The sequence below is a fragment of the Cyrtonyx montezumae genome, unplaced genomic scaffold (assembly GCF_038088225.1).
Source record: "Cyrtonyx montezumae isolate F1298 unplaced genomic scaffold, pur_monq_1.0 scaffold_16, whole genome shotgun sequence".
In the NCBI taxonomy this organism is placed as follows: Eukaryota; Metazoa; Chordata; class Aves; order Galliformes; family Odontophoridae; genus Cyrtonyx; species Cyrtonyx montezumae.
In genome coordinates, this window is record NW_027071892.1 from 5,741,569 (window position 1) to 5,765,580 (window position 24,012).

A 24,012-nucleotide genomic window follows, 5' to 3' on the forward strand; every position below is an offset into this window, starting at 1 on the left:
GGAGGTGGGCCCCACAGGGCGTCGAGCAAGGAGAAGAGCCGCGCTCCGCTTCGGGTTTAATTCAGTACAAAATGGCCGCCCCCAAAAATAAATACAGAGAGAGGGCTGGGAGGGCTGCAGCCCCGCAGCGGGAGCCTCCCAGCATCGCTTCCTGTTCCCCAGCCCCACGGTCCTGCTGCCCCCGTGCTGCCGGTGGGCTCAGGTGTACTCGCAGAGGTGGCCGCAGCCCGCCGGGCAGTGCGAGCTCGTCTCCAGCCACTTCATGATGTGCTGCAGGTGGCCGCCGTGGCTGCAGCCCTGGCACCAGACAAAGAGCCCCTTCACCACGTGGTGGCACACGGCGCACATGCTGGCACACTGCCGACACCTGTGCCGGAGAGAAGGGGTGAGTAAAGAGGCTGACACCGTGCCCCCCCACCCTCCAGGTCCCCCCTCCATCCCCTGCCCTCACCTGTCGCAGATCCAGCCCCTGTTGCTCATGGGTCGCTTGCAGTTGCTGCAGTTGATGTGGAGGGTGGTGGAGGCTTGGTTGAGGCAGTTGATGGCGCGGCACGTGCTCAGCTTGATCACCTCGTTGGAGATGTTCCAGAGCTGGAAGCGCTGCAGCAGGTCGATGTAGGAGGTGTACCAGTGCTCCTGGGGATGGGAGCACACAGCTCAGCACCACCATCCCAACCCCAGCACCCAGAGGCAGAGTCCCATCCCGTCCCTACAACAGCCAGGCGATGCGCCAGCCCTGGCAAGAGCCTTCCACAAAGGGACTTGGATTAAAAACAGTGAGGAAAAGGCAGAGGGCACCCACTCCAGGGGCAGGAAGGGGTTTCCCGTGGGTACCTGGGTCTGCTCATCGATCTCCTTGCGGATTCGGTCTCCCAGCACGATGAGCACAGACACGGCTGTCTGCACATCCCCCTGCTCGGCGTAGAAGAGCAGCGTGTCACGCACGATGGGGTTGAAGAAGTCGGAGGGCAGGCGGTTCTCATAGAGCGAGTGGGAGATGGAGATGAGGGAGAAGGACTCCACGGGTGTCAGGGAAACCGTCTCGGCCTCATTGCCGCTGACGTGGGGGGAGTCAGCCTTGTCCTGCAGGTGGTCCAGGGCTGATGGGTTGTCCACAATTTCGTGGCGCAGGGGGAAGGCCTCCTGGGGAAGGCTGTACTCCTGCTCTTCTGCTGCAAGGAAAGCCATGGGGAATGAGTACAGGAGGGCAGGTGAACATCCAGCTGGATGGTCGGAGGACAGGAGCAGCCCTCGCTCACCGTGTGGGTTCTCGTGGTCCATCATATACAGATCATCCTCATCTGCCTCCACGTCTCCCAGCAGGTAGTCTGCAGGGACATCACTGCCCTCTGTCTCCTCATTATCTGCATGCACAGGGAGAGAGAAATCAGCACATCCACCTCCCCTGGCCACGTGAGGATGCACACCCCAACCCCAAGGATCAGCATACCCCCGTTACACGATACATTCACCCTTTTATCCCATATCAAAGCCACCTACGGCTGGGACTGTGCCACCAGTGAACACCTAAGGAACAGCCCCAGGACTTGGACTGTGCCCACCCCATAAACGTTACCCTCGTTGTTGATCAAGGTGGAGGAGGAATCCATGAGGATATTTTCCGTGCGGCTTTCTCCTTTGCTGCGATCCAGCCTCGACTCGCTGCCCAGCCCGGAGGGGATGTCCTTCAGGTTAAAGCTGGGAGAGAGGCCACTTAATTTAAAAGTCACAGCAAACAGACTGGCTCCATGTCTCCAGCTGGCGTTTCAACGGTGAAACGAAAGGCATGGTAATTTTGCCGAGAGCAAAACCAGCTGTCTCCACTTCATAACTTAAAAATCTTAACCCACTGCAATTGTTAGCACAGCCCTTTCTCCCCTTCTGGCATCTCTGTGCACCCATCACAGAGGCGCCTACAAAGGTTTCCTTAAGTAACTTCAGAGCTGAGCAGACACCTGACTCCATTTCTTGATGTTTACATTCAGCTCAGAAGTGGGTAAATAGGAGCTGCCTCTCTGCACGATGCTCTATTTGTTATGCATCGCTGCTCGTGGGCTCCACCGGGACAGAAAAAGAACTGAAAGGAGCTGACACAGTGCTGTGCTTTCCAGCCTGGACCTGTGGTTTTGAGGTGATGGCAGACAGCCACCTGTCTGGCTGCAGAACTTGGCTGGTGGCAGGGCAATGTTTGAAGTTATTGGAGACACTGCTGCTCATCTTGGGAGCCCAGCCCTGCAAGGTCTAAGAACTAATTAGGAACCCTCACTCCCTGCTTTCATATGTCATTCGGAAGAGGAAAAACAAGTTTTCCTGCTTCATCAGCAAGCAATGAGATTCCAAACCCCATGAAATACTGACAGAGGAGCTGTCCTCTCCCTTCAAAAGAGGGAGACCTCTCTGGCTGCAGCAAGATGGAGAGGGTTCTGCATCCCTAAACCCTAACACAGTCAGCTTCATACCCTGATTCAGAGGGAGGAAACAACAGCAGTAGCCCACACGCCTCGAGGTCAGGCTGACCATTGTCTTCTCACACCTACACAGTGTGATGACACCATCTTACATAGCAGCCTGAGGCTGGGGCTCTGCTCTGCTGCTCGTGGTGCTGCTCCCTTACCTGTTCATGAGCGGGAGGGCGGTGCTGCCTTTCCCCATGCTGTGATTGAGGTTGGTGGATGACACGGTGCTGAGGCTGGAGTAGATGATCCGGAGCATCGTCCACGTTTGAGCCACCTGTGTGTGACAGCCACATTCAGATTTCACCTCTTAAAAAGCAGCCCCCGACTCCCATCACCTGTCAATCTACCAAGCTAAGAAGGCACAGAAGGAAACCCGTGCTTGCTATAGGCAACGGAACTACAGATCTGTGCCTGGGCTGAGTGAAACCTTCCGAGGACAGCTGCAGAGCAGAGAAAGAACAGAGGGACCCAAGAGCAGAGCCTGGGCCTCCACGCATGCTCACCTGGTTGCGGTCCAAGCCCTTGGCCACCTTGGCATTGTGGTCACAGAGCTCAGCCAGGGGTCTGCCAGCCAGCGCGTACTGCTTGGCAGTGTGCACGAACCAGTCCATGCTGCCGCTCTCCACGTCCGTCTCGAAGACGCTGAGGGCGCTGGAGGAGGAGATGTACTCAAACTGTTCTGTGGGGTCCAGCTTGCGCTTGAAAAAGATGGGATGGCGGCGGTCCCCAATGTAGGGCTTGCGGTTGGAGTCGGAGGAGATGAGACTTTCCTTGGCCGCAAAGGCCAGGTCTCCGTACAGGCTGTAGCACAGCCCCTCGGGGTTGGCTCGGTCGATGGGCTGGCTGGCATCCTTGAAGATGTGCTGGTAGAGGGTGCTGTCCTTGGAGCCGGATAGGAGGAAGTAGGGGTCGTGGAGGTGACGCCACACGATGCCCGTGGTGACGTCCTTGTGCTCCTCGAACATGGCGGAGGGGATGAAGGGCCGCCGCACGTCCCAGACATAGATGTTGTGGTCCACCATCATGGAGCAGGTGGCAATGTGGTGCTTGCACTCCGGCCGCCACTTCACCCGGGCCACGGAGGCGATGGTCTGCACGCAGTAGATCTCCTTTGCCCGTGTGGTGTTCATATCCCAGACCTTCACCATCTTATCCCGGCCACCTGTTGCCAGCCAGCCCCTGTGAGGAGGAAGAAGGATGATGCCGACCCACCGGACAGCAGGTCGGGTGGTGCCCACAACACAGATGTACCTATGTGCCAGAACATGCCTGAGATATGTCCACACCACAGGAGGCAGCTGGGCCTCAATCACACCCTCCCTTACACTGACCTAACACCTCTGCTCTCAAACAACGAGGTCAGACAGCACCTTCCCCTCCTGTCTCAGAGTAAGGCCCTGCACTTTTGAAACCACACTCATCAGACAGGCTCCCAGCTTCCCCTACCACCTGCTCCATCCGTCCTCAAGAGAAACTCAAGAGGCTGGGGTTGAGCAGCCTGCTCTGCCCTGGAAGGCCCCAACCCATTCCTAAGGGTCCCTGCTGCTAAGCTCGAGCAGCTGGCAGGGCCCAGCTCCGTACCCACCGGTCCTCGGGGTGCCAGTCACAGCAGAACACGGGGCCGTTGTGGGCCGTGAACATCCTCTCGTAGCGGTCGGGCCGGCGGATGTCCCACAGCTGCACGTTGCCGTTCTCAAAGGTGGCAGCAAAGGTGAAGTAGTCACGGATGCTGAACTGCACATCACGCACACTCTCTGACTGGCCTGAGTGGGGAGAGAAGTCAAGATGCAGCGGGACACAACTCCAGCAGTGATAACAACTAAAAATCCTCAGCTGCATTGCTGCTGGGAGAGCCCCTCAGCCTTGAGAAGAGCCAAGCAGGGCCCAGTGCATTCCCAACGAGCCCTGCTAAGCCTACACTGAGCAGCCAAAGCCTCTCGGCTCCCTCCCTGCCTGCTCCAAGCAGCAGGACTTACGCTCAACCCTCCTCCCATTCTGGGCAAGCACAGGGGCAAACAAGAGGTTGGGCTCATACCAGAGAAGGTGCTGACAGAGTCCTTCTTGCGCAGGTCAAAGCACTTCATGTAGCCGTCCTGGGAGCCGCTGAGCAGCATGTACACCTCGGTGGGGTGGAAGCAGACCTTGTTGACCGTGCGCTTGTGCTCGGTGAACAGCTGGTCCTGCTTGTTGCGGGACGGCTTGCCCAGGTTCCAGGTGACCACGACACCATTGGTGGCAGCGGTGGCCAGCAGGTTCTCGTCCATCTGGTGCCACACCACATCAGCACAGCTGAAGTTCAGCGAGGGCTTGCGGCCCACGCGGAGGTTCAGCTTCTCCACGAACTGCTCCTCTTCGATGGAGTAGATCTTGAAGATGTTGCGGCCGGCCACCACCACCTGAGCTGCGTCGCGGCACACGCTGATGGCGTTGGCAGGGGCGTCCAGGTGACAAAACATGGTGCGCCCTGTCAGGGTGTTGCCCCCCAGGGCCGTGCTCACCCTGGCCATCTTCTCCATGGCCGTCCTCGGCGCAGGGTCCCCTCTCCTGGAGCGGGCTCGGAGGCTGGCAGCCCCGCAGGCTGCATCCAAGCCCCAGCGGCCGCCCCGCGTCCCCTCAGCCAGCGCTGGATAGGGGTGGGCTCGGCTCCGGGGTGTTCTGGGGCCGCATCAACTGCTTGGGAGGCAGAGAGGCTGAAGCTCGCTTGGTACCTGTGAGGAGAGAGACAGAGCTCATGCCAGGCTCGGTGACCACTCCTTGGGGTGCACCCCAGTGCTCCCTGCTGTGTGGGAACAGCTCCCTGTGGGGCCCGGGGCTGCTGTGGGCCACGGGGGCTGTGTGAGGAGCTCCCTTCAGCCCCTCTCCCCCCAGCCAGGCCCCCTGAGCCCCTCAGAGCCCGCATTCTCACATCTCATGGCTCGCCGTGACTCAAACCCCACTCAGAGCCCCCACAGGGCCTGCTCCAGGCCCGCATCCCCCTCCGAACCCCCTCCGAGTCCCAGGGCCGCGCCAGGGCCTGCTCCCACCCCACAGGATCCTCAGGACCCACTCCTGACCCGCAGCTCCCCCCTCAGGACGCTGTCGGGCCCGCTGTCACCCTCCACGCACTGCGGACCCCCTCTCAGAGCCTCCCATCGCCCTACGTACCGCAGCCCCCCCAGCCCCGCCGGCAGCACGGGCCCCGCAGCACCCGCCGGCCTTCGCCACGCCCACTTCCGCTAAACCCCGCCCCTCCTTCCGCCACCGTCGTGGGGAGGGGGCGTGTCCAGCATTAGACCACGCCCATATATCCAAAACCGCGCCCTCAAAAAAAGCAAGGCCACGCCCACAACGCGGCGGAACGCGGCGGAGCGCGGCGGGCGGGATGCGTTGGGGTGCAGCGCGGAATGGGGTCACGGTGCGGGGATGGGGGTGCGCTGGGGGATACGGGAGCTATGGTGGGTTGTGAGAATGTGCTGGGGGTCGCGGGGAGACGTAGGAATTGCGGGGGGGCTCTGGAGGTTTGAGGGAGTATGGAGGCACGTGGGGGGGAGATGAGGGGCATTGGGGTGTAGGGTACGCCGGGGGTTATGGACGGCTCCGGGATGTGCGGTGCGGGATATGGGGGTGCGCTGGGGGGATATGGAGCCTATAGGGGGGTGGATTCGGAGCTGGGGATGTGGGAAGCGTGGAGAGAGCTGGGGGTGCACTGGGGGATATGGGTGACACGGGCAGGGGAATGTGGGGGTTCACGAGGGTGCACAGGGGATATGGGGTTATGGGAAGGTATGGGAGGTGGGCTGGGGGACATGGGGAGGCACTGGGGATACGGCAGCTCACTGCAGCTTTGGCATACGTGGGGAATATAGTGGTGCACCGAGAGGTTTGGGGAGATGAAGGATATAGGGCTGCACTGGAGACAGGGAGGAACTGGGGTATGGGGATGTGGGGGTGCACTGTGCCTTAGGATGGGATGAATAGGAGGTGGGTTTGTGGGAGGATGGGGCACACTGAGAGGGTGCACTGCAGGGGGTGCTGATGTGGGACCGGCTCTGCTGGCACCCCCAGCCCAGGGCACTCCCAGACCGCACTCCTAACTCACCTGTGGCTTTGCTCCCCACTTCCATCTTCCTTTGGGGGCTGCCCCCACACACCCCATTCCTGTGAGGAGTAGTCCCTGCACGTGTTCCCACCTGACCCCCCCCTTGTGTGCCCAGCACCCGCTTCCCATAGTGACATGCCAGCAGTTTTAGGGGTGCCACCCTGACCTGGCGCACCCCAACCCCCTTTCAAGGCCGGAACCTCGGGCAGTTTTGGGACCAGAGATGGGCGTTTTGGACAAAGGAGCCAGCGGAGGCGGCGGGTGGTGCAGCAGTTCCTTCCCGGCCGTTACAAAGGCAAAACAACCCGAAAGCGTGTCCGTGTCCGTGCCCGTGTCTGTGCCCGTGCCCCGTGCCAGCTCAGCCCCCAGCCCCCAACACGTGGGGTACCCCGAGGTGCCGGCTGGGCCCTGCGGTGGGGCAGATTGGTGGCACCTGGGCGATGGCTTTAGGTCTGGAAGAAGCGGCGTCGCATCCCGAGGTGATGTCCTCCCGTCTTCACTCGGCGTCCCCGCTGTCCCCGTGCCACCTGCGAGCCGCAGTGGGGCACAGGGCCGGACCCCCAGCCCCATGGGGACAGTGGGACCCATCCCAGCTGGACGAGTCACCGCTGGACATAGAGTGGCCACAATGACAGTGGCACCACATCCCCCCACGTTCCCCAGGCAGTAAAGGGGTGACGGCCCCTGGCAGAGAGGGGACAAGTTGCCCCACAGTGCCCCCAGTGGAAATGGGGCACAGTAATGTTTGGAGGGTGGTGGGGGGGAAGCAGACCACAGCCCAACTGGGAGAGCTGTGTGGAGGGGCTGGATGGCAGCAGGGTGGCAGGTGCCACTTGTCACTGTCCCCCCTGCTGTGCCACGAGACTGAAGCAAGCGAGCATGCGAGGGTGGAGGAAAGCATCCTATGGACGGGCGAGGGGGGACGCACAGCACGGGGGGGGCTCGGCTCGTTTCTCCCATCCGGGGGTGCCCAGGGCTCTGTGCAGGGGGTCCCAGGCTCCTGTCTGTGCAGCACCCATGGGTGCCAAAAAGCAGGGATCTCCTCTTGCCGGGCCCAGGCCCCTCAGTGGTTGTGAGGCAGGGGCAAGAAGGGGGGTGCTGGCATCCGGGGCGTCGAGGCAGGGTCTTTACACGTGGGTCAGTCGAATGAGCAGCGTCTTTTGCACCCTCCCCCCCCAATTCTGCTGACGGGAAGAAATAGGTTGGGTGCCGTCACAGCTGGATTTGGGGGGGCTGATCCCCGTTGGGTGGGCGCTACTCGATGACCATGCAGCAGGGCAGGTGCTGGGAGAAGTACTTGAAGAGCTCTGGGGTGGCTCCAGGACAGTTGGTGAGCTCCAGCTCCTCCAGATCCTGCAGCTGTACCAGCCCCGAGAGGCCCGTGGTGGTCAACAAGGGGCAGCCTGCAGGTGGACAGTATCACCGTCACCACGGTGTTCCCATCCTTATCCCCATCCCCATCCCCATCCCTGTACCCCATGTGGGCTATGGGAAGCCTGCCGCGAAGGGGGTCCTCATTTCTGTTCCCAAGGACTGTCTTTGTCCCCATTCCCAGATGTCCCCGTTCCCAGACATCCCCAGCCCCATGTGGGTCACCCTGTGCTCAGGTCTCACCAGCAAGAGACAGGAGACGTAGGCTGCCCATGCCCAGGAGGTGCTTCAGGCCAAAGTCCTGCACCTGGAAAAGAAACAGGAGTGGGACCAGGGTGAAAACAGGCCAAAAATGGGGTACAACACAAATGGATCCTGAGGCTGAGTGGGGCAGGGTGGTGGGACTGAGTGATGGAGTAGGGTGGTGGAGCAGTATGTTGGATTAGAGTAATGGAGCAGTGGAATGCAATGGGTGATGGGATATGGAAGTGGGACACGGTGGTGGGACATGATGGTGGGGCAGGGTGGTAGAATAGGGGATGGGACAGCGTGATGCAGCTGAGCCCTGCTGAGCCTATGGGTGTCCCCCATTCCTCCCCATATTCCCAGTTCCACATCACCCCTCTGCTCAAGGCCCTGCAGCAAACCCATGGCAGCCCTCTGATTTCCCATCCCATGCCCAGTGCCATCAGTGATGTGGGCACAGCCTCCCAGTGTGGGCAGCCCGGCCCTAGTTCTCCCCTACCTGGCAGCACCAGCGCAGGTAGAGGCTCCGCAGGGATGACATGGTGGACAGGTAACTGAGACCAGTGTCAGTGATCCTCACACACCTGTGGAGACATAGGACAAGCAGATGAATTGCCCCCAGCCCACCGCCACCTTGCTGCACCCACCACCCTTGGCACGATCCCACACCTGTCGAGCACCAGCTCCTCCAGCTTGTGCAGGTCACAGGCGATGTACTCCAGGGCCATGTCGGTGATGCGAGGGCACCAGGACAGATCGAGGCTGCGAAGCTTGCGCAGGTTCTCGGCCACCAGCTCCACGCCATCATCTGTCACCTTGGAGCAGCCCGAGAGGCTGAGGACGCTCAGGTTGGGCAAGCTGTGCACCATGTTGACCACGCCGTGGTTGGTGATCTCCCAGCAGGAGTTGAGGCGCAGGGTGTGGGTGGTGTAACCCTGCTTGGCGGTGAAGTAGGCGAGAGCCGTGTCCGTGACGTGGTAGGCTTGCAGGTTGAGCTCGGCAAGGTTGGGCAGGAGCTGTGAGATGGCCGCGATGGCATCGTCAGCCACGTTGATGCAGTCGCTGACGCTCAGCGCTGTGATGCGGGCATTGAGGCTCGACCACAGCCCGGCCTCCGTGAAGTCGTTGCAGCCCGACAGCTCCAGCCGCACCACACCCTGCATCTGCTCCAGCATCACCTGGCCAAGGGCAGCACAGAATCAGAGAGCCGTAGAATCCTAGAATCATCGCTGAATATCCTGAGTTGGAAGGGACCCCACTAGGATCAGGATCACTGAGTCCAACTGCTGTCTCCACACAGGGCCACCCAAATCCCATGTATGAGAGCACTATCCTAACACTTCTTGGCATCTGGCAGCTCCGTGCCGTGACCACTGTCTTGGGGAGCCTGTTCCATGCCCACCACCCTCTGGTGAAGAACACGACCCTCCCCTGATTCAGCACCATACCGTTCCCTTATGTCCCATCTCTCATTGGGCATCACCCCATCACCCTCTTCTTCCCACTGCCCAGCCACAGCCTCACATGGTTGCTCCTTTATCCCTTCCTTCCAAAGATGGGTAAAGGCTGTAGGTGTTCCTATGGATGATGGGGATGAACATCCTTCCCAAAAAGCTTAGGAGAGCAGCCTTGCACTCCCTGGCACCCAGGCCACGGGCAGAGGGACTTAGTAGGGTGCTGATGCTGCCTGCCTGCTGACAGGACTGGGAGGTGGGCCAAACCCTTGTTGGGGAAGGAGAAAGCTCTCGCTGATGCAGACTGTGCCATGCTTGTTTCCAGGTGCTGTTGTGCTTGTGGATTGACACATCTGGACCTGTTGTGCCAAAGCTTGGGGGAATCAGACATTGTGCCTCACACCTTGCCTCCACCTTGGGTGCAAATCAGCCATGGAGACAGCACTAGGGACGTCCACAGGGACATCTCTTCAGGGCAATCTGTGGTGCCACCTTTCTGGCATCTAACCCATCCCCAGTCCCTGGCCACCTCACTGGTGCTAAGGCCACCTACCTCCAGCCCTGCATCCGTGATGGTTGACCTTTTAAGGCTCATGGACTTGACCCCCTTCTTGGACAAGGGGTAGTTGTCAATGAACTCACAAATGTCCAGGTCGGATACACCCACGAGGCAGAAACCGTCAAAACCCCGCACAGCAAAACCCTGCAGGCTGACAAACTCCTTCTCACCACCAGGCAGGACGTTGTAGAGCTCTTTGGTGTGCAGGACAGGTGTCAGACCCACCCAAAACTTGGGTTGGTAGAGCACTCGCCGCCACGCCTTGCACACCTGTGCCAACACGCACTTCTCACACGCCGAAAAGTACCAGAAGAGGCGGTTGAGGATCTTCTCATCCACCACCAGCTGCCTCTCTGAGGGTGAACCTGGCAGCCGTTCTGGAGAGGGATGCTCAGAGCCTGGAGCGGCCTCGCTCGAGTTCAGTGCCACCAAGGAGGTGCCGGGAGGGGACGAGATGCCAGCCAGAGCGGCCAGGGAGAGCGGTGAGGCCAGGCTGGGGACGGGCAGGTCGCTGCGGGGGGCTAAGGCTGGGCTGAGGATGGCAGGCACGGAGGAAGGCTGGCACAGGCGGTTTTTCACGGCGGGAGTGCCTTTGGTGATGCTGGCAGAGCCGAGGCCGTTGGGCTGTGTGGGGATCTTCACCAGTCCATTGCGAGGCAAACATGGGGGCTTGGTGTCGCCGTTTCTCGGGTTCGACATCTTCCACGGGTCTCTCTGCAACATAGAGGGGTGGTAAGCAGATGTTGGCCAGCACTGGGCTCACTGGAAGACATGGCTCGAGTGAGAGAGACCAGGTTGCCATGCTGTCCAGTGAGCCCGTGCTGACCAGGTTGCCATGGCTTGCAGTGGCACCACAGCAAAGCAAGCCGATAAATATTTCAGCTGCAGACAGACAGGCTTTCAAACAGCTCTGCCACACCCCACCATACATTATTAATCACATTTCCCTCTATAAATACAGAGGAGAATAATTGATGGGGGCTTGCCCCATCCCCCACCCCCCCACCAGCTGGTGCCTGGCACAGTGCCTCACCAGTGTTGTACCCATCCTGCCAGCACCCCAGCACACCACGCTCACCCGGACCAAGCCCTGCCAAAGGACTAGGTTCCCATCTCCTCTAGGGCCCAGCCTGAGATGGAGCCAGAGGAGGCTGGGCTTCCAGAACATCCAGGGGCATGGGAGGAGCTGGAACTAGCAGAAATGGAGCCCATATGGGGATAGCAGGGCCAGAGCTGTCACTCCCAGGTCCTGAGGGATGGGGACTGCTCAGTGACAGCCATGCCTGAGTGGCACATTAGTCTGTGGTTGCTAATGGGACCTGAAGACACAGTCACCAGTTTCCCCCTCCCTAGGCCCACAGTAAAAGATGAGAATCAAGTGAGAAAATATTTAGGATGGCTGAGCTCTGGAGGAGAGGAGCCTGGCAGAAAGGGATCAGGAAGTGGCTGTGGCCATGTCCCTGCTCTTTCCCCCCAGGGAGGTGACCAAGGGCACCAAGAGAGTAGCGTGCTGGCTGGTGAGCCACACGTGTTGCTGGTGGTCCAGGCATGCAGACTTTGGGGCTGTCTCACCCTGGAGACAGCGCTGGCCTAAGCCGACCTCTGTGCTGCATCCTGACAGCCTCCACAACCCCAGTATACAGTTGGAGATCTCCCTGCTGCCCCCAGCCCATTGCTGCAACCCTCCCATCATCCCCGTGCCTTGCTGCACCAGCCAGGAGGGGAGAAGCCCCGGTATTGAGAGTCCAGGGATTCCCCACCAGCATGGTGGGGCTGAACACCAGCCTTCTCCCAGGCTTTGCCCCACTCTTCAAGGGCTAGTTTTCTGCCCATTCACCCTGGAGATGGGGAGCAGTCAGTGGTGAAGCCTCTTGCCTCTCCACAGGGCTGCTGTGGAGACTGTGGGGAATTGATTCACTGTGGGGCAGTGGCAGTGGCACTGGCACCACCAGAGCCCATCCTCTGGGAATGGATTTGGCCCTGAGCAGACAGCCTGGCGCCACTTCCCACTCACATGCAGCCCCTGCTGCCTTCACTTATACTGCCCTACTGAGGGTTTGGGCCTCAGATGCTTGGCTAATTTTGCTTGAAAGGAGGAGAAAAGGAGGGGAAAAATGAAGAAACTTCAATCCACCAGCTCCGAGGTTGGCAACAATTAGGGAAGCAAACAGAACATGCACCAGGGTGTCTAACACAGCGCTACAACACAAATCAAAACAGATAATTACCGTGCAGCACAGAAAGGCTGTCGCTCCGGCACAGAGCCCACAGTGAGAGCAATTCACCATGCTGGCTGCCTCTGGGGAGAAGCCAGGTGGTGGAAGAGGGGCAGCCCGTGGCCTCCAGACATCGAAAGGCAAGCCAGGGGTGGGGGCTCCCGCAGGGGAGAGTCAGGGAAGGAGACAGATGCTGACAGTCATCAGATGGTATTTCAGCCAGAGGGAGGTGTTGGCAGCAGTTACAACCAGCTCAGAGTGTGGTTCATCCTCAAGGCAGGGCTTGGGTGGTGGACTCGGTGGCTTTCACAGTCCTGCCTTGGGAAGCTGAGCTAGCTCCCCCTGCCCCAAGCAATGAAGCTGCCTGACTGGCTCACAGATGTCCCAAACCACGAATGAGATGTGAATTCACTTCAAGTAGAAACACAAATAGGGATGGAGGCCTTTTGGGCAAAGGCAGGTTTTGGGCATGGATAGCAGGAAACTGGGCAGGCAGAGATGCCTGTGTCCAGCCAGGCTTACTGTACGTGGCTGCATCTGCCTGAGAAAATGGCAACCATGGATTCTATCAGCCTGAAAGCATCAGGTCTGGGAAGGGGAGCAGCTTGGAGATAGTGGGCAGAGAGCATAGGCTGGGGAGGCTTGTTGGCTTGATAATCACTTTCTCTGCTGCCTCTGGAATTGCCCCTCACTGCTACAGAAAAGCCCCCAGCAGCTGCTCTGGTCCAGAGGGAAGGCTATGTTACTCCATTGCACAAAGTGGAAGTACTTCATCCTTCAGAGCCTCTGTGCACTGGGACACATGGAGCACACCATGCCCTGCCCCAGGCCCTTCTTCTAATGCACTGGGACAGCCTTGGGAAAGTCAGTACAGAGTCCTGCACCACTAAGCCCCATTTTGGCACCTTTGTCCCCCTGATGGGGAGGTGGGGGAACAGCTTTGCAGACATCTCCATATGTTTGTTTTTTACTACTGCTTCAAGCAGAAAAGAGCGGAGATTCAGGCCTTCATCCTCTCTCAGAAGAAGAGTTAAATGCTTGGTACAACCATTCTTACGATGAGACTTCAAAAGAAGGACCCAGCTTCAGAGACCCTCGTGCAAGCCCCCCCCTGCTCTCACAGGCCTCGTGAGGGAATGAGGGAGATGTCTGACAGCTGCAACAGATCTCAATCCACAGTGGGAGGAAACCTGACAACAGCAAAGGGCAAAGTCCTTTAGTTTCCCAAATACTTTCTAGGGTGCACATTTCACAGGAAATGTCATTGCAGAGAAATTGCTCCATTCATGAAGGCTTTCTCATCCACAGTGAGTGATGATGCAGCAGTGGGGGGTGGAATTGACGCAGGAAGAGAGAAGAAAGAAGGGGGTCTAAGAGCATGTCACTACAAACATTACGTGGATGATGAAGCTGGGAAGGATAAGAAAATAGCACCCAGGAAGAGAGCGACTGTCCAAACCACTGGAGTGTTTACTGTCTCCATGTGGTAGCGAGGAGGGATGAGAACCTCAAGACACAAGCAAGGTGGACAATCACCTGCAAGTGCCACCTTTGTGCATGTATGTGCTCACTGAGAGCACACAGGCTGTGGCAGAGATGCGTTGGGTCGGACTGTGGTTCAGCTGCATCCTGATTTGAAGGCCACTGCGGGCACTGGGCCATCAGGGCAGCTCAGGGGACACCGGCCGCTCAGTGCTGGCAGGGCTCGGTTGTCCATGGAGATCATCAGGAGCCGAGGCCGGGTAGTCTCGTTCAGCACTGCAAACAGAGGTCCTGGAGTACAGCGTACAGTCACGCAGCTCCCCTCCGCGTTCAGCACCACGGACAGCGACACCGCTCCCGTTCAGCACCACGGACAGCGACACCGCTCCCGTTCAGCACCACGGACAGCGACACCGCTCCCGTTCAGCGCCGCGGGGAGCACCGTGCAGGACTCCCCCCTCCAAACGTCCCCAGAGACCCCTATTGCCCTGCTAGCCCCTGTAATCTCCCCTGCTTCCTCACCACTCCCTGTGGGGCCCCCTCGCTGCCACACCTGTGAAGCACCCCTGCTGCCCTGCTAGCCTCCCGTGCGGCGCTGTTATTGCACTGCCAGAATCCAAGGCTGATGCAAAATTATTTCTGTAGAGCTGCTGCTTCAGTGACAGAGAGCTGCTCGGCAGCAAGCAGCCATCGCTCACGGCTTTCTGCACACACACACACACACACACACATGCACACACACAAACAGATATGCTTAGGCACACGCACACACACACATCAGAGCCCTAGGGGCTGGTGGGTGCACTTTGCATGAGCCTTGATACTGAGATGCACATATACATGCACATATACACACACACAGAGATAAGCGCATGCACACACACACACACGCAGGGTTGCATCAGCTGAATTCATTAGCCCATCTATTTTTACTAATGCAGCAAATCAAGTTGCTCTACAGGCAGAGAAAACACACCCGAGACACAGTGCTGTGGCAGAGCACACAGCCAAAGCTTTTGTCCAGCGATCTCGAGGGTAACAGCTGCCCAGAACCACCAACCGTGCACAACAACCCCAACCAGCAGCAATGCCATGCTGGCTCTTGCTTTGGAGGCTGAACCTGTCGACCAAAGCACATGGTAATAACAGAGATATCCCTCTGTAAAGATCGCCTTCCCCAGCAGTGCTCAGCAGTGTGCAAGCTGTCTCTTGCTCTGACTGCATCAGGTCAGCCTACTGTCAGTGCTGTGTGTAGTCAGGGGGGTATATGTATGGCTGTCCTCTCAGCATGCTTGGATCACCTTGGCAGTGCAGAGGAGGCACAGAATCCCCAAAGGTGCCCCTGCTCCCCTAGAGATGGAGGGGCAGCTGGTGTGTTTAGATGCAGAGAGGCTGCCTGTACATGTGAGTTGTGTGCACATGTGGATCAGAGCTCTGGAGCTCAGGACTCACACATGTCAGCTGGGAGAGAGGCTCAGAGCACAGCTCTGAACTCACTCAGTACTGTGTATTCCCCTGCAACGTGAGCCAGGAATTCATGGTGGGGAAAAGACCAAGTTCTCCTCTCGTTGCTTGGCCCAGAGACCTGCTTGTGTGATGGGAGCTGGGAAACTCCTTCCTAGGATTATCCTGAGAGCTTCTTGACAGACTAGAGAGATGAGTGCAGCTCTTCTGCTCCTCTCTCAGCTCCCAGCGATGCCAATGAGCTCATCCCACCTTGCTCAGGGGCCTTGGGAAAACAACTGAAGGGCGAAGATCCATACAGCAGGCAGAAGGGTCCCCTCTGGCTGCTACATACTCTCCCCATGTTCTTCCCAGGGTTTGTCACTTTGGTGTGACCCCAGCCCAAGTGGGAGGTGATGCTTGCCCCACTCTATGCCAGCCCATCCACAGCCTCCATGAGGGCAAGGAGCAGCACTGTTTCCAGCCATAACTGCTCCACACAATGACTTTCCCCAGGAGTGGAGATTAGCCTGGACAATTTGCAGAGCTGAGCATGGCCTGGAATATGTAACTCTGTAATGTGGCACTGCTGAGGCCCAAATCTCCCAAATATGTTAGCCGTGACCTCCTCCCTGTTCCGGGCAGCTCCATGTTCCACAAGGAGCCTCAGCAGGAGGAGGAAACCACAACCAGTGATGGCTGTCAGCAAACATCTATGCACAGACACAAACGGAGTTGGGTGGCGACTGTGGCTGACCTGGGCTCACCTCCTCCAGCCTCCTTCACAAGTACCAGGCCTCATTGCTGAAGGGAGGATGCTCATGCTTCCACCTGCCTCAGCTAAGCTTCTCCCTGCTCCCTATTAACGAAGGTGTTGTGTCTCCTCTCGTGTAACAGCCAGAGTGTGCCCATTTGATGGGGCCTGGCACAGCGTAGCCCTACTCCTTGGCCCTCCTGGTCCCAGGAACAGCGTGCCCAGGCATAAAGGAAAGCCCTGAGTGCTGATTAAGTGCCTCATCGAGGAGAGGTGAGACAACCTGTGGCTGTTCCTAGGACGTCAGTGTGCTCCCTAAGTACTGCTGGGGCAAGAGCCTCTTCCAAGGGCCTTCAGACATCTTCATCATTCCAGTCATGGCAATGCCCACACAAACAGTGAAGCTCTTTTGTCAGACCAGTACAACAGTCTGAAGCTCTCCATCCCACAGAGCAGATCTGAGGCCCTGAGCAGGTCCTGGCCACAGGTGCCCATGCTGGCAGGGACCATCCCCATGGACAGTGCCACAAGCACCAAACTCAGCCTCTTCCCAGGCCACCAGCTCAGCCCAAGCCCTGCCCCAGACCCAGGATCTGAGAGAGCACAGTGGGAACCTGCACTATCCCACGGCACACAAACCTAGGGTGAGGGAACTGGAGACACATCTGGGCAGGGAGGCAGTGCTCAGACACAGAACTGCTCCTGCAGAGTGCTGGGGTTGCTCACTGATGACCATAAGCTCAGAAAGTTGTTAGGTCCTGGCCTCTGACCAGGGTCACGGCCCTGTTCCAGAAGGCAATGCAGCCTCGGTGCTCCACGTCCTTTCACCCACCTGACTCAATTTCCCCACCAAGTATCAGCACTGGTACTGTGTGATGGGGACTAGTGGTGCTCCACGGGCCAGCAGGAGGTCTGAATCCAGCTCATGGGGCAACCCCACAGCCACCTGCTGGTCCAGGAGCTGTGCAGAGCTCCACCAGAGAGAAACCCCGAGGAACGCTTTCTGCTTTCCTGCCCCTTCCCTGAATGCTCTCCCATTCCCAGAGCATCTGAAGTATGTGCCCAGTCCCATGATGGGTGGGCAGGGGCTTGGAATGGATAAGAAGCTGTTGAAGGATCTTGCCTTGTACTGCCACTTGCCTGTATCTGCCCCCATTCTTCTCCTGGCACAGCATGAGCACAGCTACCAGCCCCAAAAGCAATGGGTTCCCAAGAGCCCTGGTCTCCCTTCTGTCATGCCACATTCCCATGGGGTGTGCAACATGGAGGTGGTCCCACTGGCGGGAATAGAGGATCATATCATCTCACCCCCACCCCCAGCTTGAGTGAGGATCCCTGCACCCTCAGAAGAAGGATTTGGGGAGCCGGGAGGTTCCCAGTACTGGGGAGGCTCAGCCACCACATCCCCACTGCCACAGAGAGGAAAACAGGCCAGGAGGATGGAGCAGGGATCGATGTGGGGGAAGCCAGCTCGGGGAAAAATAGATATCTATCTCATTAAAAATGGATGCTGAAGCGAGTCCTCCCCACTCCAAAGCCACCTCCCTCCCTCTTCCTGGTAGCCGGAGTGAAATCAGCACCGAGCTTCCAGAGGAAGGGAAATGCCAGCACTGTGCATCTCTGGCTCCGCACCCACTGAGCACCCCAGAGCTTCGTGCCCCGGCCCAGGACCCCTGTCAGAGCTTCCCTGCCACTGAAGCACTCTAGTCTCTGCCACCAGGACATTGTCACATCCAGCCAGTGCCACCAGATCAGGCACTTGGGCACAGTGGAACCAAGCAAGCACACATGGCTACCTCACAACCCCACACTGATGAGATCATGGGGGCTCTGCCTAGATCTGGCTATGGCTCACCAACCTCGTGCCTTAGCTCCCCCCCATCTGGCCCAGCCTGCCCCACCACAAGCAGCCTCACTTCCTCCATGGAGCTTCCAAAACCACTGTGGTGTGCCCCACACTGAGGTAGGACCCTGCTGTAGAGATCACCCTTGTGTACCCCATCCCTGTCCAGGGTATGGCCCTGCCTCTCTGTGTCCCCTTGGCCTTCAGGAGTAGACAGTGTTGGGAGCATGCTGTTCCCAGACCCTATGGTTTGTGTCACCCTTGGGTGGAGGAAAACCCCTCTGCATTACTGGGGTTTTGTTGGGGTGTTGGAGTGCCAGGCTGCTGGGGTGTCAGAGTGCTGGGGAATCAAAGGGACAGAGTGATGGGTGCGAAGGAGCAGGATGATTAAGTGATGGAGTGACAAGGTGTTGAGGCTTTAGGGTGATAGGGAACCAGGATGTGGTGTCAAGTTTTTGGGGTGCTGAGGTGCCAGGATATTGGGATGCTGGAGCGCAAAGGGTGATGGAGTACTGGGATTTTAGGGTACCAGGATGCTGAGATCTCACAGTGCTGGAGTGTCAGAGTGTTGGGTCGTTGGGATGCCAGGATGCTGGGGTGCCAGGGTGATGGGATGACAGGATGGCAGAGTGACAGGGTTATGAGGTTTTAAGGTGCCAAGAGTCTTGTACTGTTGGGGTGTTTGGATGATGGGGTGTCAGGATGATGGGATGCTGCAGTATCAGGGTACTGGAGTCCCATGTGTAATGGTGTAATGGTGCTCGGATGTAGCGATGTCAGAATGATGAGATGCAAGGGTGCCAGGGTGCTGAGATAATGGGGTGCTGGGATTTTAGATTACCAGGCTGCTGGGATCCCATAGTGTTGAAGTGCCAGAGCCCTGGATTGCTGAGATGTCAGGGCAATAGGGTGCCAGAATGACAGGGTGCAGGGAATCTAAGGTGCCAATGTAGCAGGGTACTGGAGTCCCATGTTGTTAGCATGCTTGGGTGCAGGGGTACGAGGGACTTCGGGTTTTAGGGTGTCAGAGGATGCAGCTCCAGAGGTGCCAGGCTTTTTTACTCCACAGAACCACGGAGAAGGGTGAGCAGCCTAAGGCAGTGCTTCAGACACCGAGGGGGGGGGTGCGAGGGGGGAGGGGATGGGAAAGCAGGCAACAACCCCCAGCCCTACCTCTCTCCCCATGCTGGTAAACCGTGCTCATCCCAAAGCCTCCCCACAGGACAACCGGTGCCAGCCCGCTCCCTGCCTTCTGGGCCCCCGTTCAGTGTGGGGGGGAGGGACGCGAGCATAGCGGAGATGGGCCCCTCCGTTCCCATCTCCCTCTCCTTCCCCTCTGCCGGGAACACGGGGCCCGCTCCGCCGCCGTTATATAACGGTGCTGCGGGATGCTGCACCGGGGGCTGCGGCCCCAGCCCCCTCCCCGCCCGCCGGGGCCGCACAGCGATGTGCGGGCTTTGTGTCGCAATGGTTTCCCGAGAGCAAATCATCATCATCATCATCAATAATAATAACAACAACAAAAGGGAAAAACAAAACAAAAACCCCAAACAATAAATAAGCGATCCCTTACCTCCAGCTCTCCCAGCTCATGCCATGCCGTGCGCGGACAGCCGCTCCTTTCCTGCGCGGGGAAACCTTGAGGAGGAGGAGGAGGAGGAGGAGGAGGAAGAGAGGAGGGGAGGAAGATGGGTGCTTGGTGCCGCTCGGCCTCGAGCCGACAAAAATAAATAAATGAAAAGCGGTGGGGAGGGGAGAGGGCCGGATCCGGCTCGGTGCAGGGCAGCTGCGAGAGGCTCGCACACGCGCGCACACGCACACGCGCGCACACGCAGCCTCCCGCGTCCGTACCGCCGCCCGTTAAAGGGACACCGCCGCCGGGAGCGACAACGCAGCTCCGAAGTCCCCGCACCGATCCCGGTCCCCGCGGCACCGGACGGCAGCGGCCAGGTGAGAGGGGAAGGAACCGGGGAGCTGAGAGCCCCGGTACCGGGAGGAGGGATGGGAGGGTGGGAGGCACCGGAGGGAGGGGTGGGGGGAGGGGGGAGGGGGGGAGGGATGCGGGGATGGATGGAGGGGTGGAGGAAGAGATGAATGGAGGGATGGATGGAGGGATGGATGGATGGATATTTGAGTACAGGTTGAGGGATGGAGGGATCGATGGATGGTGGAGGGATGAGTGGGTGGAGGAACGAAGGGAGGAAAGGGTGGAGGGATGGATGGAGAGAGGGATGAATAGGTGGAGGAATAGATCGGAGGGATGGGTGCAGGGACACGTGGACGGTTGGAGTGATAGATGCAGGGAAAAGATGAAGAGATGGAGAGATGGAGGGTCTCTGATGGGGTCGGATGCAAGAACAGATAGAAGGTCGGATGGAGGGAGGAAGAGGTGCAGGGAGAATCATAGATCATCATGGAATGGCTTGGGTTGGAAGGGACCTCAAAGGTCATCTGGTTCCAGGAGGATGGAGGGATGGAAGGATGGAGAGATGGGTGCAGGAACAGATAAATGAAAGGAGAAATAAACAGACAGAGATGGAGGGACAGAAGGCTAGATGGACAAAAGAATGGATGGACTGATGGGTGTTTGCTCTCTCTCTCTCCCCACCAGGACAGTGGCAAAAGGCAATCCCTGTGCTGAACTCTCTTGGCTGGTGGCCTTGGCCCCACTGGCAGCCCCCAACACAGAGAAGCACAGTGGGGACGATCCAGCACCCTGGCGAGCTGCAGGTGCCTGCACTGAGGGAAGGGGCAGGCTGCCTCTGCTGCCTCACTCTTGTCTTGCCCAGCTCTGCACCCACTCAGCAACTCCAGTGTGGGGCCCAGCTCCCCACATTGGAAGGAATGAGTTTGGCTGCAGTGTTTAACACCTTCCCATTTCACAGCCCTGTAGGATTCAGTGGGACAAGCTCTGCTGGCTGCCACCCAGCCAGGCCCTGGGGACGCTGATGTAACCGCCAGGATCTGGCCGCCTCCATTATTCATAAGGCAGGTCAGGTTTCGTGCTGGCAGTGGGAGAGTGTTTAGGGGGGAGGATGTACACACACATCCACATCCACAATCCCACCCCACAGCTGGAGCTGCCATGTCCCCACAGTGTGCAACTGCCCCCGTCCCACACACATAGGAAGGACAGCAGCCACAGGGTGAGGAGCTGGAGGGGCTGGGGGCTGCTGGCACTCAGGTGTGGCCCTTGTGCAGAGACAGAGCAGCCTTGGCCACCCCCATCCTGCCCAGCAGGTGACAACCGTGGCTGGAGGGATCTGTGAGCAGGTACATGTGGGTCCGTGCCCTTTTCCACATCGCTCATCTGTCCCCCAGTGACCCCGGTGAGAGGCTGGGGGGTCCTCCCCCCTGCGATGCCGCATCCCCACAGGGATGCCCCCACGGGAACAGCCACTCTACTCCCAGCCCAGCAACCCTCATGGGCTCTTGGAGGCCGCTGGGCTCAGTTCCCACAGCGGCAGCTCTCGGGCTGAGCATCCCTGGGCCAGCCGGACCGCGGGTACCAAAGCTGGACCGCAGTGCGCAGGGTGCCGTCGCCGCGGCAACCGCGGTCGCCTAGCGATGGCTGTCTCCCGGTAACCCGTCGCCTAGCGATGGGGGATTTTTCACAGCTCTGGATGAAGAGATGCGGGTTATTTTTAGCCCGCCTGCAAATCAATAGGCAGCTCCATTCGCCGCCGGAGAGGATGCACGTGCCAGGGCAGCCTTGTCGGGTTCTGCTTTGGGGGCTGACAGTGATGGGGACAGCCTGGGGACATCGCCCTCAGTGCAGCCCTACTGCCTCCTGTGGGGCTCAGCCCCCTGTGGTCCACATCTCAAAGCCGGGTGAGGGCAGGACCCGGAGGTGGGGACTGTCATCCTGCTGTGGGAACCCTCACCTGGCCACGAGGACCCTCGCTTATCCATGGGGCCACTTGTCCTTCCACAGAGATCCTTCCCTGGCCAAGAGAACCCTTATCTTTGTGCAGAAAGCCTCACCCACTTCTGGGATCCTCATCCTACCATGGGAACCTTCTCTCACTCGTGGAGACCCAACCTCAATATGGGGTCCCTCACCTGGTCATGGAGACCCTCACCCAGCTACTGGGACTCTCATCCTTCCCTGGGGACCTTCACCTTGCCATGGGGCCCTCCATCATGCTGCAGGGACCTTCACTCATGGACTCTGCCCCATCATGGGGACCGTTGGCGTGCAGTTCCCCTCCTGACATCCCCCAGGACACTGGGATGGGACAGGGACTCTCAATATCACGGGATCCAGTGAGGCTGGGAGCCGACGTGAGGCTGGGAGCCGACGTGAGGCCTCTCGAGCTATTTTTGGGGGATGGTGTGGGTGCCTGATGCAGCCTCAGATCCCACGGGCACTCTTGGCTCAGTGGGAGCTGCTCCCCACGCAGTCACAGCTTCAGGAGGGGATGGGGAGCCCCAGCCTCCCAGCAGTCCTTTGGGGTCAAGTTCCAGCCCCTTCCCCTCAGAGAAGCCCCTCAGCTCCCTGCCCACCCCACATCTCCCCTACCTCTCCAGGAGGGTTTCGGCCCACCCTACACCACCATGCCCCGTGTCAGCGTATGGGCAGAGCTGAGATAGGATCAGGCCCAGAGCTGCCGACCCCAAATCCCTGCTGGGAGGGGGGGGGGGTCTGGGGTTGGGTGGACGATGCAGATCTGTGCCCGCAGTCACAAGAGGGCACTGCGAACCCGCAACATCCCGGCCCCGGGGCTCAGAGCGGCCACGGGGACCCCCACCGACTCGGGAGCAGGAGGGCTGGACAGCCAAACCCACGGAGGTGACAGCAGCAGGGCGTTCCCAGCGTGGGGACACGTGTCCCTGCGTGGGCATGGTGGAGGTGACTGCGTGGTGGCCCCTGCAGCAGGTGGGTGGTAGGGGTGGGGGCACCGCAGCACTGTGTCATGGAGGACTTGGGGGGGACACTTGAGGTGGCTTGGGGTGATGGCTCAGACCTGGGGACACAGCCTGGGGACACGGCCATGGACAGAGCTCCTGGGCTGAGACATTTCAGTTGGTGGCATCTCTGGCTGTCCCCAGGGATGTTTCGCCCCACCTGGGCTCACTGCGGGATGAGTGGTCTGGGGCTGGGCATGCTGCAAAGGGCTTTGCTTCTTCCCAGTTCAGCCCAGTATGGCCCCATTTCAACTCAGTTCAGCCCAGTTCAGGCCCAGTTCAACTCATTTCAGCCCGGTTCAGCCCACTTCAGGCCGGGTTCTGGGAGGTTGCTGGGCAGTGGTGTTGACCCTGCTGCCTTTGTCCATCTCGCGCAGCATCTACCCGCTCCCGGCCTTAATTTGCCACGGATTCCATCAGATTGACTTCTTTCAGTGTCATTTCATGGCCGGAGGGCTCTGAATCCCGCTCCCCCCTCCTCGTGCCCGGCCCCCCTCCTCTTCCCCTCCTTTCTCTTTCTTTCTGCCATCCAAATTTACAATCCCTCATTTCCATTCCGCTCCACCCTCTCTCCGGGGACTTTGTTCTCCGCCTGTATCATCGCATCACAATTGTTCCGTGTTTATTTCAAACATTTTGGCGGGCTGTCACTCGATGGAAACTTAATTAATTGCAGGGTTTGTGAGCCCGGCACAATGGTGTCTGAAGGGAAAAGAAAATAAAATGCCATAATCGGGAGCAGCTTGCGGAAGAAGGGGAGAATGGAGGAGATGCAGATGCGTGGCTGGCGGCCGGATGCTGATACCGGCTGCACAAACTGGGGGAAAAACCTTCCGAAGAGTGATTTGGGGATGGGAGTGGGGGTCCCCACTCTTCTCGAGAAAACCCACTCCGTGGGAGAACCCCGGGCTATGAGTGCACGTGGGGATGGGATAACAACCCCCATCACCCCCCTACGGCCTCGGGTCACTCGGAGGTGGCGAACCGATCCCCACTCCCCGCGTGGGATGCTCAAGGAGGAGGTTTGGGGCGAAGAGAGGGGGGGGAACAGCCCCGCCCCTCCGTCCGTATTGGCTCAAAGTTTGGGGGCGCGGCGCTGATTGGCCCCCCCGGTTCCCACCCCCCCCAAATTCCCCAGCGCGCTGCGTTCTGCGGCCACGGCCGGGGCCGCCGCCGCCTCCGCCGCCCCCGGGGCCGCCGCC

The 24,012-nt window shown here is 59.1% G+C and overlaps 2 protein-coding genes across 3 annotated transcripts; both read right to left on the reverse strand.

Moving 5' to 3' along the window:
• Positions 1–44: 44 nt before the first annotated feature.
• On the reverse strand, positions 45–5,641 carry WDR24 (WD repeat domain 24). 2 transcript variants are annotated; one of them, XM_065732461.1, is made up of 10 exons: positions 5,601–5,641; positions 4,492–5,164; positions 4,042–4,219; positions 2,960–3,635; positions 2,615–2,730; positions 1,577–1,698; positions 1,260–1,364; positions 835–1,169; positions 452–636; positions 45–367 (listed from the first exon to the last, which is right to left on the reverse strand). In XM_065732461.1, exons 2-10 carry the CDS (start codon positions 4,970–4,972, stop codon positions 199–201), a joined length of 2,367 nt encoding a protein of 788 aa, XP_065588533.1. In that variant the 5' UTR covers positions 4,973–5,164; positions 5,601–5,641; the 3' UTR covers positions 45–198. The 2 variants fall into 2 exon arrangements, with proteins under 2 accessions (XP_065588533.1, XP_065588532.1); XM_065732460.1 differs by having other exon boundaries at positions 835–1,172.
• A 2,026-nt stretch (positions 5,642–7,667) lies between these two features.
• On the reverse strand, positions 7,668–19,658 carry FBXL16 (F-box and leucine rich repeat protein 16). The gene is made up of 6 exons (XM_065732477.1): positions 19,476–19,658; positions 10,159–10,878; positions 8,821–9,329; positions 8,651–8,735; positions 8,149–8,212; positions 7,668–7,937 (listed from the first exon to the last, which is right to left on the reverse strand). Exons 2-6 carry the CDS (start codon positions 10,861–10,863, stop codon positions 7,789–7,791), a joined length of 1,512 nt encoding a protein of 503 aa, XP_065588549.1. The 5' UTR covers positions 10,864–10,878; positions 19,476–19,658; the 3' UTR covers positions 7,668–7,788.
• Between the last annotated feature and the right edge of the window lie 4,354 nt (positions 19,659–24,012).